Source organism: Heteronotia binoei, chromosome 5, assembly GCF_032191835.1.
Source record: "Heteronotia binoei isolate CCM8104 ecotype False Entrance Well chromosome 5, APGP_CSIRO_Hbin_v1, whole genome shotgun sequence".
Classification (NCBI taxonomy): Eukaryota; Metazoa; Chordata; class Lepidosauria; order Squamata; family Gekkonidae; genus Heteronotia; species Heteronotia binoei.
This window is the reverse complement of record NC_083227.1, coordinates 75,605,628-75,620,034: the sequence shown is the minus strand read 5'-3', so window position 1 is coordinate 75,620,034 and position 14,407 is coordinate 75,605,628. Positions and strand designations below refer to the sequence as shown.

General features: G+C 41.7%; 1 protein-coding gene across 2 annotated transcripts; it reads left to right on the top strand.

The window, feature by feature from the left end:
* The first annotated feature begins 6,998 nt into the window (after positions 1-6,998).
* Positions 6,999-14,119, top strand: MRPS25 (mitochondrial ribosomal protein S25). 2 transcript variants are annotated; one of them, XM_060239621.1, is made up of 5 exons: positions 6,999-7,103; positions 7,527-7,842; positions 9,152-9,258; positions 10,863-10,950; positions 13,766-14,119. In XM_060239621.1, the coding sequence occupies exons 2-5, from the start codon at positions 7,709-7,711 to the stop codon at positions 13,971-13,973; spliced, it is 537 nt and encodes a 178-aa protein (XP_060095604.1). In that variant the 5' UTR covers positions 6,999-7,103; positions 7,527-7,708; the 3' UTR covers positions 13,974-14,119. The 2 variants fall into 2 exon arrangements, with proteins under 2 accessions (XP_060095604.1, XP_060095606.1); XM_060239623.1 differs by lacking the exon at positions 6,999-7,103 and having other exon boundaries at positions 7,290-7,842.
* Positions 14,120-14,407: the final 288 nt, after the last annotated feature.

Sequence of the window (14,407 nt, the reverse complement as noted above, 5' to 3'; positions counted from 1 at the left end):
CAGTCACACACGCCCACCCAACCTTCCTCGCTGCTGGTTTCTTGTTCGTGATTCAAAAATTTTCCTCCTATACGGCGGCTGGAAGAAACTGGGTGGGTGGAGCGCCTCCCTCTCATTCTAGGCATGCGCAGTGGATGCCTTCTCCCCAGGACGAGAGGAAGTGCGCGCCAAAATTAACGCTCTAAGATTGCTTTGAATTCTCCGAGGTCGGGTTCGATCCTGGCGGATAACCCATGTGTGTGACTGCACAGATGACCACTCGAAGATCATCAGTTACAGGTAAGAAACCTGTTTTTCTGTCTGGATATTGTTTCTCAACACTAACAAGCTCTGTTGAAAGGAGTGGAAGTTATAGTGTTTTGGGGTGGATTGTACCCATGGACCATTAACATTTCTGTGTATTATTGACAAACACAAAAATGAGCTTTTTATTCTTTTGGGAGGAAGGGGGGGTGTACAGGCTCCTTTCTTAGCATGCATAATTTAATAACTGTTAATGTTCTCTGTGTGTCTCCTGAAGTTTCTGATTAGAATGAACAAGCCTGTCATACAAAATACATGTTTGGTTTTATATAGATAAGCTAATAGGTGAATACAAGGCAGAATGCAGTAAGTATTGCCATGAATGTCATATAATGCTTTCTGGCTAGAAGGACATTATCATCTTTGAACAGACTAATGATGTGACACACAGTATACAGTATACACAGCCCATTAGTAGCTATGAGGGATTTTATTATACTACCATTGAAGGCTACGGGATATATTCCAAATAAATTCAGGAATGGCTTGTGATTCATAGCTGGTGTACTTTGCTGTCATATCTTCCCTGAATCCTATTTATACTTGTAGTGGCTTGTCTGAGCACCCATCTTCCTATAGAAAGCCTTTTTAGTTCAAATGTGATAATTTGAACAAGCAATGGCCATATGGAATAGCATCCAACATAGTTATAGACATATTTTAGGGATGGGTTTTAACTATGAATGAGTCTTATGCAAAGATCTTTCACTTTCATTTGATAAAATCTTCATCTAATTTATATATGTAAACTTCTAAAAGACTGGGATTGAAGAAATAAAGAACACTGCCAGGCTAATCCATGCGTAGTCCTGCATTTGTAAGAGTATGGTCGTGGCTGAACTGTCCACAGAGAATGCCAAAGATGTGGGGCTCAAGCTTTGGTGAAGTCCAAATAACTACAAAGGTTCAATAGCCTTTCTGCCCAGTCTCCATTTCCTGATCACTTTATTAACAAATGTACATAACTTTCTTGTTCCAAGTGTTGACGTTACCAAACATTTGTTTTAATGTTCCACTTCTAATTGATGAACTTTTGAGTAGGAAAGTTCCCTTAACTTAAATGAGCTTCTCATCCATTTCGTTTCATGACAATCATGCTTGCTGTTTTGATTTAAAATTAAATGGAAATTTTATCATTGAAGAACTGCCCTGTTTCAGCAATTATTTCAAATAATTGCCCTGTTTCAGCAATTATTTCAAACTGCTCAACCAGTTTCTATATTGGGGTGGGGAATGGCAAATGTAAATGTTGAGAAATACATCTAGCCACTATTAGCATTCTCTGAAGTCCTCTTTACTGAAAGTATCTGATTTTGATTCAGTAAATCTTATAGAAACAAGAATATGGAGGAGAGGCTAAACTTTATTTTCTGTGCTGGGGAAGAGGGGAGGGGTAAATTTAAAAGGGAAAAAATGATGCTGGTCAAAAGGCTGCAAGAGGTTGTTGAGCGGTACACTGCCCGAAAAGACTTCTAAATAATTACCCACTAACTCTAAACTTAATGTAAAGCCATTGTTTCCAGGCATTTTATAACTGAAAAACTGCACATATTTATCCCTTGTATCATTGTATGTTTTTGGAAAACCATTCTTTGAGCTCTTTTTAAAATTAATCTATTTGCTCCAAAAGGAATTGTCTGTGATAATTCCCTGGGGTATCCTTTGTAACCTTATGCTTTTCATTGTTTCTTAAAATATTGTGTGTGTACTATTTTTTTAAAAAAATTTCAGGTTGAAAACCTGACAAATGCTGTTGCTTCCTTACCATTTCTTTGGTGAAATCAGCTTTGTAAATGTGATAGCATTTAAAATAGCATGATCTTTTTTTAAAATCTAAATTTTTTATATCTAATCATTGTCTTCGGTCATGGAGAGAAATTTGCATTGTTGTGTGTGTATATAGAGTATTGCAGTGCATGCTTATGCATTTTATTAAATGCTGTCTAAATGTGGCATTATATTGTTGTGGCTTAATATTGCTACCTTAAGGAGGTTTATACTATTAAAGTAAATAAAAGACCTTATATGGCCTTTGATTTCATTTTAATTTGTTTGACGTTATTTGTAATACCAGGTGATGATCACACACTATCAGTGACCTGTATATAGGTCCATGTTGATATTGTTTAAAACAATACTGACCTAAAGACTGGAATGCAAGAAACCTGACAACAGCTTCCACATGATTATGGGGGCTTTTTGGTTAAATAGCCATATGGGAAATGACTTTTGAAACTGAGGAGATTCTTTAAAAGAAGTTGAAATATGACATGAAGGTTCTGCTCGTAAAAGAAAAACATCTAAAATCTCACTAATATACCCACGTGCATAACTTGGTTCTTTCGATCTTAACCAAATATATGAGATTTCCATTACACTATATATTCATACTCTAGTACAGGCGTGTCAAACATGTGGCTGTCATCTGCTTCCAGTTTGGTGTAGAGGTTAAACGTGCCGACTCTTATCTGGGAAAACCGGGTTTGATTCCCCACTCCTCCACTTGCAGCTGCTGGAATGGCCTTGGGTCAGCCATAGCTCTGGCAGAGGTTGTCCTTGAAAGGGACACCTCACAGGGTGTCTGTTGTGGAGGAGGAAGATAAAGGAGATTGTGAGCCACTCTGAGACACTGAGTGGAGGGCAGGATATAAATCCAATATCATCTTCCTTCTCTCTCGCTCTTCCTTCTGCATCACAGCCTGCTCAACTGCACAGGAGCTACAGAGTAAAGCCTCTGTTTTCTCCATTGGCTGAGACTCCTTGGGGAGGAAGTTGGAGAAGGATAGCTTGCTTTGCCAGGCTCTCTCAATCACACAGCAGAACTACTGAGCCAAGCCTCTCTTCCTACTATTGGCTGAGACTCCACCCCCTCCTGGTCCCCTGGAGAGATACAAAGAAAGCACCTTCAAGACCAACGAGCGCTAATATCTTAAGCATCATTTAAGCTTTTTAAAAACATTTGTTTGTGTCCTTTATAAAGTTTATATCTCTGCTATCTGGCATTACATTTTACGACACAGATGGCCTGGCCCAACAAGGTGTCATTAATATCAGATCTGGCCCTCATAACAAATGAGTTTGATACCTCTGCTCTAGTAGATATCTCTTGTGTAATGGAAATATCATATTTGGTTAAGTGCTGCCTTGACCCTTTCCACTCCTCTCAGAATTCATTCAACAAATAATGGCTTTGCAGGCCTGGGGGTGGGGAGCACTCAGATTTAGTAGAATCCTTTAAAAATTGCATCACCTTTACACCCAAGCCACAATAATCCGCCATCAAATCAGAGTCCACATAGGATATACCTTAAATATTACAGATCCATCATAATGCTAAACCATAAATCTGGATCACAGAACTTCATTTGCCCTTTTGAATTTTATATGGCTGCATCCCATATCTTGAGTCATATCTGTGACCACAGCCTTTGCTGTAGGCACCACCATTGAACAAAAAGCTAAATTGGAGGCAAGGCTATTCCTGGAGATGCTCCAAATTCACAGACGAATTACCACTCATTTCCATGTCCACAGATTATTAAATTTGTGAATCCAGGGTTTGGGTGACCTTTAACTTGGGTCCTTGTGATTTTTGCCTAAAGATACCCAAATAGGGCAGCCTCACCATCTGCTTCCTTCCCCTCCCATGAGGTAGAGCTTTAAACAATGATTCCTGCTTCAGTCCTCCAGGAGTGCACAGTGAGCTTTAGAAGCCCAGTTAGCTTACCAAATTCTCATGTTTCAGGCTATTGGCCGTGAGGACTGGTGGAATACTTCACCAAACTGCCATTGGCTCCAGCCATCTGCTAGGCACAGTAGAGAAATCGAGAGGAGGGGGTAGGCTTATAGGAACAACGGAATTGACAAGCACTTGCTACTACCGTCTTGAAAAAATATTACAGGTTGTCTGACACACTGCACATACACACCTGTGTAACATACATTCCCTCACCTTTTGGAAGTATCTTGCAGCAAAAATATATCAGGTGTCATTTATTGACACGGGGGGGGGGGTTGTGGGTAGAATTGGATTTATATCTCGCCCTTCATTCGGAGTCTCAGAGCAGTTTACAATCTCCTTTGTCTTTCTCGCCCCACAACAGACACCCTGTGAGGTAGGTGGGGCTGAGAGAACTCTGAGATCCACTCTTGAGAGAACAGCTCTGAGAGAACTGTGACTGTCCCAAGGTCACCCACTGGGTGCATGTGGAGAAGTGGGGAATCAAACTCAGTTCTCCCAGGTTAGAGTCTGCCACTCTTAACCACTACACCAAACTGGCTCTTCAGAAATTTTTTATGTAACTTAGTCAAGAATCATGTGCAGGTTCAGCTAGCAGGGATAATGTACCTTTAAGGAAAATGAGCAATCCCTCTAATAATGTGCAGAAATGGTCAGTTGAAGCTTTTTATAACATGAAGGTAAGTTAACATTATTTGGTAACTAACATCCTGTTAAGTCTAAATTAAGTGAGGGGCAAGACTTTCTTTTTTCCACCTACAAGCAGTTGGCTGCATTGGTGAAATTGCATTGTGTTTTGGAGTAAAAATTAGCAATGATATCCCAAAATGACACCCTTTGCCTGCTTTGTTTTTCCTTGCCCTTGAATGTATAATGTATTTATTAAATATATATACTCTGTTTTTTGTCCACAATGAGAACCATCCTCCAGTTTATCCTGGCAACAACAACTCTTCCTTCCTTCCTTCCTTCCTTCCTTCCTTCCTTCCTTCCTTCCTTCCTTCCTTCCTTCCTTCCTTCCTTCCTTCCTTCCTTCCTCCCTCCCTCCCTCCCTCCCTTCCTTCCTTCCTTCCTTCCTTCCCTTAACTTTTCTCCTCAATGGAGATCCGAAGGGCCTTAAACATCATTTGCCCCTCCTCCAGATTATCCTCACAACAAGCTTCTATGGTGCAGCAAACTTCTATGGTGCAGTGACAATTAGAGACTAGGCCTCCCTGTACCTAATCCCTAGTATCCCTGATATTTGGGTGGAGGGGTACCTTTCCAAACCTAAATTCTATAGATTTACTGAAAAGCAATACAAGGGGTGTCCCCCACAAGTATGACTTTCAGAAGAGAAAAAAACATTCTCTCTTTTGTATCTGTAATGCAAAAATTCTCTCTTAATAAAATTTTTTTTAAAAAAGTATGACTTACAACAGGGAGTGGAATAACAGCCCCTGCATCAAAATGAAACTCACTGGAACAGGAATGACAGAGCACTGAGTGGAATGATGGTCCCTGGGTTTGGAACCAGTGCTCTGAGTCTGGAATTAAAGCCCCCCAGAGAGGAATGACAGTTCCTGAGTCTGGAATCCGCACTCTGAGGAATGACAGTTCCTGAGTCTGGAATCCGCACGCTGAGAGAGGAATGACAGTCCTTGGGCTGGAATGAAGGTTTCTGGTACCAGATATACTGCATTGGGATTGGAATGACAGTCCTCAGAGTGGAATAATAGTCCCAGGGACCATCATTCCATTCTGGGGGTATTATTCCAGTCCCAAACATTTATGCTATTCCCGGGAACCGTCAATCTGTTCTGGGGGGCTGTCATTCCAGCAGGTGTTTTAAATCCATTTCACGTTTCTACTGCGATTTTTCACTACTTCCCTGTATTTAAATATAGCTTTCCTGTACAAGTCAACCAGCTGCCATTATAATCCAACAATCCTTCAGGCATCTCCTATTGCTCCTAATGGGCATTCTTGTCATTCGTTTTAGTTGATCCTAAGAGGGGGTCATCTTACACCCATGAACAAGTTGTAATTTGGTCAAATAATAAATTTTGTGTATAATGCTCTAAAAGGGTCGTCTTACATCCATGCTTGTCTTCCTTTTGAGTACATACCGTATGCGGCTAAGTGAGTATTGTGTTTTTTGTATCAAAATGCTGTCTTACAAGACTTGGACCAAATACCCGGCTTCAAAGCCGGAGGCAACTCTGAAATGCATGAGATGACAACTTCAGAAAGTACCTCTAACCGAGCTTTCACCTACTATCACTTCCTATTCAGAAGATCCTTCATGGCTGTCAGGTTCTAGTTTTGTTTCGGATACGCAGCGAGGAGCAAAAGTGTGCGTGAACTATCATTTGAAAGAGGCTTTGCTTCCTCTCTTTCGGGACAGGGTAAAAGCCGGAACAGGCATAAAACAATGTAGACTGTCACAAAAAACACTGAAATGCATCACACAACCTGGGCTGCTGCAAAAAACACTGGCATGCATCACAGACACTCCAGAACAATATTCTAGAACAGAAAAAGTGAACTCACACATCCTTATTACCCCGTTCTGGGCCAAAATGCCTCCGGAACGGGCATCAAACAACCTAGGCTGCCACAAAAAAACACTGGCATGCATCACAGACACTCCAGAACTATATTGGCTAGATTTATTAATCTTTAAGGTTTTATCTGTTTTAAATGTTTAATCCTTTACATGTTTAAATATTGTTTAATTTTTATGCCGGATCTATTATTGGAAGCCGCCCTGAGCCACTCGTGGGAAGGGCGGGATATAAATTCTAAATAAATAAATAAATAAATGCCAATGTTTTTTGTGGCTGCCCAGGTTGTTTGATGACCGTTCTGGCCTGTTCTGCGGTGTTGCAGAGGCATTCTGGCCCGGAACGGGGTAATAAGGATATGAGAGTTCCGCTTTTTCTGTTCTAGAATATTGTTCTGGAGTGCCTGTGATGCATGCCAGTGTTTTTTGCAGCAGCCCAGGTTGTTTGATGCCTATTCTGGCCTGTTCCGGGGTGTTCTGGAGGCATTTTGGCCCAGAATGGGATAATAAGGATGTGTGAGTTCCGCTTTTTCTATTCTATAATGTTGTTTTCAAGTGTCTGTGATGCATCCCAGTGTTTTTTGTGACGGTCTATATTGTTTTATGCCTGTTCCAGGCTGTTCCGACCTGTTCCGCCTTTTAACCTGTTCCCTCTCTTTCCTCCATCCATCCGGAGAACTTCCAGCTTTACCTCTCATTGCAGCCTTTGGCAGCAATTCCAGCGCGGTAGCTGCGGTTGCCTGTCGCTGCTAAAATAAACAGGCGTTTTACTGTGCTTTGGAAACAAACACGTTATGCCAGAATAAGCTTTCGCAATTTAAAGCCCTCTTCATGGATCTAATATACATCTTAAGAAGTGGGCTCCAATTTATAAAAGTTAATGCTAGAATAAAAATGTGTTACTTGTTTATGGTACTTTATTTTTCGTTCTTCCTGAAGAAAACTACATCGCCCGTGACTCTTTGCGATCGAGGCAGGCCCTTGGGCTTTCCGCTTCCTTTTGGTGCTAGAAGCCGGTTGGTTGCTCACTTGCTTTCGCCTTGGCCTGGAAGTTGCGTAGTTTACCAACCCTTCTGGAGCTCCTTGGGCTGGTGGTGGGTGTTCTGCGTGGTTTTGCCATCATGCCTATGAAAGGCAGATTCCCCATCCGGAGGACGCTGCAGTATCTGAGCCAGGGGGACGTCGTCTTCAAAAACTCGGTGAAGGTGATGACTGTGAACTACAACACCTTTGGGGAGCTCGGCGAGGGAGCCAGGTGAGTGCAGCCCAAAGGGAGGCATCAGCGACTTCCATGAGCGATAGAAGGGATCCTATTTCTGACTTTGCTGGGTCGGGCCAGTGAAGGTGCCTCTGCGGACGAGCGAGATGCAGTGCGCTTGCACTGGCGTTTGGTAAAGTAGGTGAAAACAGCCTCAAGGCAAGCTGGGAAGGCCCCTCAGTGTAATGTGCCTTTTTGGCTGTGGGTGCCCGGGTTAAAATACTCACTCAGTTCTCAGGTCCATTCAGCAGAGAAAGCTGGCTCAAAACATGGGACATTTATTTGCAAGGAGACAACTCCAACAACTGCAGCTAACGTAAAAGGTAGCCCCTGTGTAAGCACCAGTCGTTTCTGACTCTGGGATGACGTTGCTTTCACAATGTTTTCATGGCAGACCTTTTTTTGCCAATACCTTCCCCAATCATCTGCACTTTACCCCCAGCAAGCTGGGTACTCATTTTACCCACCTCGGAAGGATGGAAGGCTGAGTCAGCCTTGAGCCAGTTACCTGAACCCAGCTTTTGCTGGGATCAAACTCAGGTTGTGAGCAGAGCTTGGACTGCAGTACTGCAGCTTACCACTCTGCACCATGGGACTCTTACAGCTAACATATAAAACTGAAATAAGAGTTCCACCCACTAGGACCAAACTAAATAACATGAATTTTAGGGGAGTAGTAGACTGTTCCATTACATATGTGTGTGTAATATACCGCACTGAGCATGTGAGAGGAGGAGAGAGAAATGCTGCTAGACCCCATCCACACACAGACACCTCTACTTTCAGCCTTCTGACACCTTGAAGACAAGTTTATGATGTCCTAGAGTTCACTTTAGCAGAGGCAAGTGATGACTTACCCACAAAAGCCAATGCCACAGTGAAAGGTATGCTGTTCTTTTGTGCCATTTTTGAGGCTGTTTGGGCAGCTATGCAAAGTGAGCTGTGACCGCATGGAAAGTTTATGCTACAATAAATGCCTGTCTTAAGTGCCCCACGATCTTGTAGCCAAACTAAGTCTGTAGCACCCACTTTGAAGTTTGGGTTGAAAGAGGGTGAGTAAAAAAAAAAAAAGTGTGTTGTGACACCTTAGAGACTAATGGTTTTATTGTGACAACCATATTAAACTACCTTGCTGCAATTTATATTTATAGAACCTTATAAAAAATTGGGATCTTTTCTTCTGCCATACTGACATACACAACATATTCCACCTTTTCCCTCCCAGCAGCAAAGTCATACGTTTTGCAGGAGTCCTCTGACATGCATGTCTGCCTGATTGGTGCCCCCTTTTTTTCCTCCATTGTAGAAAATTTGTTTTTTTCAACATACCTCAGATTCAGTACAAAAACCCCTGGGTCCAAATTATGATGTTTAAGAACATGACACCTTCACCTTTCATAAAATTCTACTTAGGTAAGTGGAAGTTTTATTTTACATTTGCTGAAGTGTGTGAGTCCCGCCTCTCACTGGAAATACATTTTTAAGATGTACAGCTTAGAATTCTGAATAGCAAAACAATTAAGATCAATCTCTGAAGAAGGCAAGTCAGTTATGTCTTCAGAGCATCCAAATGGAGGGAATTGACCACCAGACATTCTGTTGTATTGCTCTTGTAACCTGTAACACTTTTGGCATTTGATTCTTTTACAAAATGCAGAGTGACTCTTCAGACCTGTGTAAGTTTGCTGCAGGTGCCCCAGTGCTTGCTTTGTATTGAGGATTCAGGACACCTTGGCTGAATCCTTTAATTTAGATTACAAGTAGCAGAAGGGAAGGCAAAGTATTCTCCATGAGGTGATGCCTAGAATACTAAACACTGACAAAAAACTGGGTTCAAATTTCTGGTCAGTGCTGAAGTTCACTGGGTAGCCTTGGCAAGTCACTGTCTTTCAGCGTCAACCTATTTTTCACATGTTTATTCCACTCTTCCTCTAATGAGTTTGGGGCAATGTGTATGATTTTCCCCTCCCCGTTTTAGTTTCTATGAGGTAGATAGGTTAGCCCTAAAGACAGACTAAACTGATCAACGTGACTCAATTTCATGGCTAAGTGGGGATATAGACCTTAGCCTTCCACCCTCTAGCCACAATACAGGCTCTAACCTACCTTACAAGGTTGTTTGTATACAGTGAGGGGAAGGAGCCTGAAGTATCCTTTCCTGAGCTTCTTGGAAGACAGATGTCTGATTAAAATAACAACTGTTTATACATTTTAGGTGTAATGAGACCCTGTTTTCTTCATCATGTACTTTTCTTGGAGGGAAATGGGAGACTGCTGGGGAATTGAACATACACTCCGGCACATAGTCCAGTGGGGTGGGGGGAGGAGTGTGTTTTCTGAGCCTTTAATCTGCTCTGGTGTCTTTGTAGATTTGTAGTTTATCTTTTTATTCAGAATATTTCTAATCCATTCTCCACCAGGAGCTAACAATATTTATTTGATCACCATTCATTAAAGACAGGAGGGGGTGCTTGTGCACATTGAAATTCACATATACGTTGAACCACTGTTGCAACTTTCAGAGAACTGCGATTATATTTGTTTTACAGCATCCTAACATAAGAAACTCTGAATAACTCAAAAGAATTGTAACAATTATTATTATTTTGTCTGATGGGACAGCATATGGCAGATTTCTGTTTTGTTGCTTCTGAGTATGTTTGAGAGCTGGTATGGCGTAGTGGATAGAGTGACGAATTGGGACCCTCAGCACCCTGGGTTCAAATTCCCACTTCTTCCATGGAAGCTCACTGGGTGACCTTGGGCTCATCACAAAACCTCAGCCTAACCTACCTCATGGGGTTGTTGTTGTGGGAGGAGGGAAGAACAATGTTCTGAAGTTGCTTTGAGTCCTAACTGGGGAGGGGAAAATGCAATAAAAATAAATAACAAATGCAAATGCACTACACCTCTCATCCTCAGGATGAAGCACACCAAGAAGTTAAAGCAATAAATGATAGTTTTTGTTGGGGGGAAATGTATGCAGATACTTTTTGTAGTGCACTTTGTATTTTTAGATAGTGGAGAGCAAGTCCTTGTTGATGTGGAAGAAAAGACTAACAAGGAGATTGTGCAGCATATTAAGAAAATTATTGGTAAAAGCGAGTAAGTATGTCTACAAAAACCTGCCATATTGTAGTGGTTACTGTGTATCCTTATGCCACTCTCAGCCTGACTAAATTCATAGGGTTGTTATGAGAATAACATGGAAAAAGGGGAACCATATATGCACTCCTCAGCTGTTTGAAGGAAGGGCTGGATAAAAATATACTAGATAGATACAAAAAGGATGTGCTGTTTGTTTTATTCACTGAGGCAGGACACTAAAAGAATTAAACATTGTGTATTTAATATTTGGAGCAATGGGAGAGCAAAAAGAGACAAAAATCTAAATTCATTACCCCAGTGTAAGATTTGCTGTTCTATCAGCCTAAATGTACCAGATGTCAATGGCACTTAATTTTGAAAGGGGGGTGGGGGAACTGTTACTGAAAACAAAGTGGTATTAATTGTGCTTGGAGGAACGACCCATTGCAGTCAGTGAGACTTTATTGGGGAGCCATCATGCATAGCATCAGCCTGTGAGTCACTCAGAAGGAACATGTTGGTGGGAACCATCAAGGACGTGGGCTGGTTGGGAGAGGGAGAGCCTTTAGGTCAGTAGTGCAGTTGCATTGCTGCCATTTATTGTGGCAATTGGGTGACCTTTGGGGGCCAAGCCAGCATAATCCTTGTAGCTTTCAGCATTCCCTAATCAAGTCTGCTGAACTATTTGAAGAGTGAGGCATCTTGTTAGCAGGTTAGTCCCAGTCCTCATGTATGTGAACATCTGTGTCAGTTTAAGAACCCAAACAGGCTTGTTTCTTCTCCAACTGCAGCTGCTGTGGCTTGTGTAGGGATTTGAGCCACAGTCCTTACTGTTAAGTGAAGCGGAAATGGTTTATACTTCAGTTATAGTTGGCAGATCAGTCCCTGCTTGTTACCTTTTCTTAAAGAGGCTAAGACACTGACAGATAGATCTTTACTGCTGTGGATCCTAGCTTTGGGAAAACTTGCTGGTACCAATCAGAAGATGCTTTTTCTTTTTGGTGTGGGGGGGGTCTCCTTTCATAAGGTTTGTAAATTTGTCTTATTATTTTGGTTTACATTTTGCTGATCTTGAGGATATGTCCTGGTTATGCTGTTACAAACAGGGTATCCATGAGAACTCATGCAGTTCACATGCTCAGTTGTCTGCCAGCTTATAGCACTGCCACTTCCTCTAGCGTGGCTCAGTTGACAGTGGCTCAGGCTACCATTCCACCCAACACCCTCTACCACTCTTGACGCATCACTCCCCCCCCCATTCTCCACTGCAGACAGCCCTTACTGCTGCTGTAACTGGCAGTGCATAATTATCTTCCTCTCCCTCACCTCTGCCCAAACAGACCCTCACACCCTCCCGCTAGCTTCCTCCACAGATGCAGAAATCAGCATGTTGTGAGCCTGCCAGTGGGCTCAGTAAGCTCTCTGTGGGGAGGGGGCACTCCCTCCCTTGTCTGACTACAGTATTGCCATCACCACTGCCTCTCTCTGTCAAGCCCAGGCAGTGGCAGCTCCCAGTCCATTTGCCACACAGAGGCACATTGTTTTGCACATGTGCAGAGTTTGGGGGGAACTTAACCTTTCCTCATTTAAAAAAAAACCCTCAGATTTTTCTGAAAACCTTGGGAACCCCCCAAGTTCGTTGGAAAGATCTCCCCTTGCTCTACATGACCCTAGTCTGTGGATTTAAGTATCTACAGATGAGCCATGTTGACTATTCGATATATTCCTAGTAGTAACCTCATAGTAACAGCTGAACAGCAGAATTTGACATGGAACAAACAGGCAGCTATCTGCCATCATTAAACACGCTATCATTTTAAGATCAATATAGCACCTGATATTGTTTTATGCTTTTATATTTTCTTGTATTTTTATATGTTATATTTACAGTTTATATCAATTATTGGTTTTTATGTGATGTTTTTACAAAAATATGAGCCGCCCTGAGCCTGCTTTGGCAGGGGGGAGGGTGGGATATAAGCCAAATAAATAAATTGTAGGGAAGGTGATCCAGTCTCCTTGTTATGAGCTAACTTTGGATGCTAACTTTTTTGAGATGGGATAACAGGGACTGTACATAGTAATCCAAATGCCCCAAAGGTTTATACATGGTATTACTTATACTTGCCATTTAATTTGCAGTCCTTTCCTATTAATCTCAAGCACAGAATTGCCTTTTTTCAGTGCTGCTGCATGGTGCATAAATACAAGCCTTAAGAGATCTTCATAAGATGGTTAGTAGCCTTCTCAGTTCTTCTCTAAAGCCTTTAATGCCAAAATGGCAGCTGTTATGGAAGCTTTGTGATGGACTGATTTAACAACTTGCATAACTATTAAATTCAGGTGTGTATGATAGATTGCTTACTGCAAATCCACACTTTTTAAAGAAGTTTCTTTGCTTGACTAGTGGTAAGCATTGCTTGATGCAGGTTTATTTATAGCTATCATCTTGACCTTAACGGCAAATCTGGCAGCATTTTTCAAGCAGCTCAGAATTGCTGGAACCCACAGAAAGCAAAGGAATTCCACCACTGTCAAAACTAGCACAGGGATCAAGTTGCTGAGTCTGTCAGTGTGACACTGTGATGCTTGTATGATTAATTGGAGTCTCAGCAGCCTGTTAGGAATTAGGGCACTGCCTTGGACACACATGCAAGTGCCAAACAAACTATGACAACACATTACAGCTGTTGCACTGAGAAGGGGCATACTTTACATTAAAAAAAATGTCTTTGGGAGGGGTAGTTAAGGCTTTGGGAGTTGCTTGAAGTTGACATAATTTGTGACTTGATGTGGTTGTCTGCTTTGCAATTAATTTTAACTTTTCTGATAGGGAAACACTTCAGAAAGAAGCACAAGAAAAAATGAAGCTACGGCATCCTGCAAGCTTTGGCCACAAAAAATACCACTTGCGTGAATGTATGTGTGAAATAAAAGGCCAAATTCCCTGCCCTGGGAAGGTACCATTACCAAAGGAGATGACGGGCAAGTATAAAGCGGCTATGAAAGAGAAAGCTGCTTCTGAAGCCAGCTCCGTATGAAGCTTGCCTATACTGTGGACTAAAAGCACTACTGAAAGAAGCTGGCAATGTTAATCTTCCTTAAGAGACCACTTCAGTTACCACAAAATAATAATATTTATTTAATACAAGGAGGAATTTTTTTTCAAATAAATAGATTTATTCTTGTTCTAGACTCCCTTAAATTGAATTGCAACACAGCTTTGACATTTTAAGCCAGTTTTCATTATGCACATTCGTATTACACTCTGCATATAGGCTCTCCTGAAAGCTTCTTAGTTCATTTTAGAGGCACAGGAGGAGCTTCTATCCTTTTTCAGGTCTTTGGATTAGGTCAGTGCTGCATGTATTCAATTCACCACTCATCTGTACAGCTTTTTATTTAATCACAAAGCAGGTTTCTAGTTGACAATATTTCCATGTTTGCCTACTAAAATCTCACAAGCCTGGGAGTG

Bases quoted from the DNA above. Each gene is read 5' to 3' on its own strand.
- MRPS25 (XM_060239621.1), top strand. From the start codon at position 7,709: ATGCCTATGAAAGGCAGATTCCCCATCCGGAGGACGCTGCAGTATCTG. The intron at 7,843-9,151 runs GTGAGTGCAGCC...CCTCCATTGTAG, and splicing joins GAGCTCGGCGAGGGAGCCAG to AAAATTTGTTTTTTTCAACA. The intron at 9,259-10,862 runs GTAAGTGGAAGT...TTGTATTTTTAG, and splicing joins TTTCATAAAATTCTACTTAG to ATAGTGGAGAGCAAGTCCTT.